Source organism: Odontomachus brunneus, unplaced genomic scaffold (genome assembly GCF_010583005.1).
Source record: "Odontomachus brunneus isolate Ranch 3 - 2012 unplaced genomic scaffold, Obru_v1 Obru_scaffold_199, whole genome shotgun sequence".
In the NCBI taxonomy this organism is placed as follows: Eukaryota; Metazoa; Arthropoda; class Insecta; order Hymenoptera; family Formicidae; genus Odontomachus; species Odontomachus brunneus.
The window spans coordinates 435,561-440,247 of NW_022639649.1; the positions used below are offsets into that span (position 1 = coordinate 435,561).

Sequence of the window (4,687 nt, forward strand, 5' to 3'; positions counted from 1 at the left end):
TTTTTTAACAGTAAATTTCTTTGTCCCCACTGTGCCTCGTCTGCTGTTATGTATTTTTACATTAGGTTAAACGGAAAAAAAATTCTTTATCTTTTTACAAATAGATATCTACTGCGTACATTTTTAGTTATTAATGAAAGAAAATTGTTATATGATTGTGTACAATAAGGTACAAATCTCCTCTAATTAATATTTTCAATTTTCTAATATCTTTAATTTTATACCATATATATATACCATATAAAAAATATATTCGGACAATTACAATAATTTTATGGTAACAAGTCAAATATTTTTTAAATAAATATATAGGAATTTTGGCCATAATTTTGTATGATCCTACATGATAACAGATTTATTGGAATTTTTTCAATTCGCCGTATATTTTTGACATAATCTTTTACGTAACTATTTTTTAATGTAATAACTTTAAAGATTTATAACGAGAAATATTTACATACCTGAAATGCAATAAAGCTCGATAAAATACTAAAGATTAACAGTCGTTGAATTTGAGTGAACTTTGATTGATAATAAGGCCATAAACCAACCATGAGTAGAAGAGAACGAGTGGCACTAATACGCTGATACAAATCGGCATTCATTATCTCTTCGCGAGAGTTGAGGCGCGTTTAACCGTAGAGGAGTAGAAACAGTTTGCTTGGCCTTTCGTAATGATCCACCCATAAAATAGGCACTTTTTTCTAACGTTTTTCTTTAATTTCTTCTTAGTTTTATCTTTTCTTTCTAAACATTTATTCCACGAAAACTATCTAAATATGCGTGAATGCAGTGTAAAGAAACATAAGAACTTTGTGAGTCGAGTACTCTCGCAATATAACTTTAATAGGATAAGAGTCGGCAGTTAAGCAATTGCTTTCGCACCGAATGAAATTTAACGGATGTTTATTTTCTTTAGCCTGACAACCATGTAGTAATTTTTGGATCGAAGACCGCGCAAGCGTAGTCGCCCTTTTTCAGCTTCGTCGTCTCGCGTGCCGCAGTATGGTGTGTACATTCGTCAAGTGCACATGTTCGTTCGTGTTGAAAAGGACGTTGCTCCGTCGAATGTGTTTTATCGTGTGTTATGACGTGGGGAACACTTTATATAAAATGTAAAATATAATGCGCGTTGCTTACGCATTTTTAATATTCGTTAATAAATGTCACTCTCAAAATTGTAATAACGTAGAAAACGTTAAAATACGAATACTTTCAAATATTTCTGACATTTCAAACATTTCAAACGTATCTGTTACGTTTCTTGTGAAGTGTTGGCAGTTTTCACGAAATAAATTGTTCTAGAATGACGCTTTAACTATTTTCTCTAATAGAAACTCTGACGTTATATTCATTTCATCGTTACTTTACGTAAGATATTAACGACGAAGAGTATCGGCGTATCTGAAATATAATGAAACTCGTCGTGATAGCTGTAACAAGGATTATTTGAAATGGAATGAGTCTTAATCATTGGTAAGGCTATAAGTCAATTATGAGCAAAAGAATTCGATTGAGACCAAAGTGCTGAAACTTGATACAATTCATCTTTTCGTGAGCATCGGGACGCATCTGACCGTGAGAACGTTCGAAAAATGTCGCGTATTCTTCTCTTTCGCATTTTCTTTGATCAGCCCTTATCGAATATTTTTGCAACTTCCCTTTTGGTGCGCGGATTTCTCTTTAACCGCGAAATATCTAATGACACATTATGATAGAAACGCGAAAGGCGGTAATGAATTATCACTATCGCGATGAAACTCGGAACACTCGTAATTTAATTCGCCAGGGAAACTTTGAACTCGTTGGATAAAAGTCGTTGACTCGTTGATTTAACAGTTTTTTGTTTGAAACAACAACCGCGCAAACGCAATCGGCCTTCTTCATCGTCGCGGGTTTCCGCGTCTCATTATAGAGTATGCATTCGTGAAGTACATACCTCGAACTGCGAACAGAAATGGCGTTTGATCGATTTTACTGTTGTATAACTTATGGAAACCGGTGAACTAGAGGAGCTTGTTTGAATCTTTGAGAACAAAGAGCGATTTTCAAATTTAACATTCCAGTGCCGCGTTAAAACACAAAAATAATCCGTCTTAATATGCTTTGCTGTGGACAGTAAGATTGTCTGTAATTTTTTAGATGAATTTGTGAACTTTTTTTGACAGTAGCAAAATTCTTCTCTTGGACAGGATTACAAATTACTATTCTGCTACCATGTGTCGCTTAGGAAGTAGTTTAAACACATTTTTTATAATAAAGTTAGAAGCATATCAAGTGGTCACTATCGCAAGCCACTACTTACGAATTTGCGAAGTAATCGGTTTTGAGAGGAGCCGAGGTGATAGTATAAAAAGATATGTTTTATCAATTATATTTTTTACAATATCAACTGATTGTCTCGATAAAAATATATTTGGACTTACATTTTATTTATTTTATATGATCAAGGCAAGTGCTACATTGATTTCAACCTTGAAATGAATTAAAAGTTTTTCGAAATATTAGATACTTCATCACCGTAGCTTAACAGCATTCATTTTGCCTAAAGTTAAATATTTTATTTGTTGAAACATGAAAGATATTAACAAACTAATTTTGTCTTTGAAATGTATTAGCACCAAATTAAAATTACATTAAAAATTTTTTTCTTCCACGCTATACATTTTACTAGAAGATCAGTTGGATACAGTTGCAGGGATACAAGCTATCCCTATATCTCTCTACTATTTTTTATATATATACAGGGTGTTTTTTTTAACTTGAATCTGCTAAATATCTCGAAAAATAAGCATTGTACGACAAAAATGTCCCAAATAAACCCTCAATAGTTTCGAGGGCGCAATTCAATCCCATAAAAGTTATCCACCTCCCGCCCTGGGGATGGGGTGGGGGGTAACTTTGAAATCTTAAATGGGAACCTCTACTTTTTATTACAGATTTGGATTCTACATCCAGAAACACGTAACTTTTGTCTGAACTTTTTTTTTCTATTTCTAATAGATGGCGCTGCATTCGGCGAAAATTGGGTAACCTTCGTTTTCTTCAAAGGGAATCCCCTATAATGACGCTACGTCGAAGAAAAGTAACTTTTGTCGAAAACATGTTTTTTCGAATCATCGTAAATATCTACGATAATTTTTTATCCGTTTTATCTAAAAAATGAAAATAAAAGTTACAATCTCTAATGGCCTTGACCTTTACAAATGTTATACAAATGATGATGTTCAAAGAGGTTTTAGTCATCATTTCGACGTGGTCATTTCTAAATGGTCCACTCACGATCTTTCAAAATTTAGTGTTAAATGGATAAAAAATTATCGTAGATATTTACGATAATTCGAAAAAACATGTTTCCGACAAAAGTTACTTTTCTTTGACGTAGCGTTATTATAGGGGATTTTCTTTGAAGAAAACGAAGGTTATCCAATTTTCGTCGAATGCAGCGCCATCTATCAGAAATAGAAAAAAAAAGTTCAGACAAAAGTTACGTGTTTTTGGATGTAGAATCCGAATCTGTAATAAAAAGTAGGGGTTCCCATTTAAGATTTCAAAGTTACCCCCCACCCCATTCCCAGGGCGGGAGGTGGATAACTTTTATGGGATTGAATTGCGCCCTCCAAACTATTGAGGGTTTATTTGGGACATTTTTGTCGTACAATGCTTATTTTTCGAGATATTTAGCAGTCTCAAGTTAAAAAAAACACCCTGTATATATATAAAAAATAGTAGAGAGATATAGGGATAGCTTGTATCCCTGCAACTGTATCCAACTGATCTTCTAGTAAAATGTATAGCGTGGAAGAAAAAAATTTTTAATGTAATTTTAATTTGGTGCTAATACATTTCAAAGACAAAATTAGTTTGTTAATATCTTTCATGTTTCAACAAATAAAATATTTAACTTTAGGCAAAATGAATGCTGTTAAGCTACGGTGATGAAGTATCTAATATTTCGAAAAACTTTTAATTCATTTCAAGGTTGAAATCAATGTAGCACTTGCCTTGATCATATAAAATAAATAAAATGTAAGTCCAAATATATTTTTATCGAGACAATCAGTTGATATTGTAAAAAATATAATTGATAAAACATATCTTTTTATACTATCACCTCGGCTCCTCTCAAAACCGATTACTTCGCAAATTCGTAAGTAGTGGCTTGCGATAGTGACCACTTGATATGCTTCTAACTTTATTATAAAAAATGTGTTTAAACTACTTCCTAAGCGACACATGGTAGCAGAATAGTAATTTGTAATCCTGTCCAAGAGAAGAATTTTGCTACTGTCAAAAAAAGTTCACAAATTCATCTAAAAAATTACAGACAATCTTACTGTCCACAGCAAAGCATATTAAGACGGATTATTTTTGTGTTTTAACGCGGCACTGGAATGTTAAATTTGAAAATCGCTCTTTGTTCTCGAAGATTCAAACAAGCTCCTCTAGTTCACCGGTTTCCATAAGTTATACAACAGTAAAATCGATCAAACGCCATTTCTGTTCGCAGTTCGAGGTATGTACTTCACGAATGCATACTCTATAATGAGACGCGGAAACCCGCGACGATGAAGAAGGCCGATTGCGTTTGCGCGGTTGTTGTTTCAAACAAAAAACTGTTAAATCAACGAGTCAACGACTTTTATCCAACGAGTTCAAAGTTTCCCTGGCGAATTAAATTACGAGT

The 4,687-nt window shown here is 33.3% G+C and overlaps 1 protein-coding gene across 1 annotated transcript in view; it reads right to left on the bottom strand.

Annotated features, from left to right (window-relative positions):
• LOC116852022 overlaps positions 1-666 on the bottom strand; it is an 18,410-nt gene extending 17,744 nt beyond the window's left edge. The window contains exon 1 of the mRNA XM_032831982.1: positions 462-666. Coding sequence (XP_032687873.1) covers positions 462-605 — 144 coding nt within the window. The 5' untranslated portion in view covers positions 606-666. The remainder of the gene's footprint in view (positions 1-461) is intronic.
• Positions 667-4,687: the final 4,021 nt, after the last annotated feature.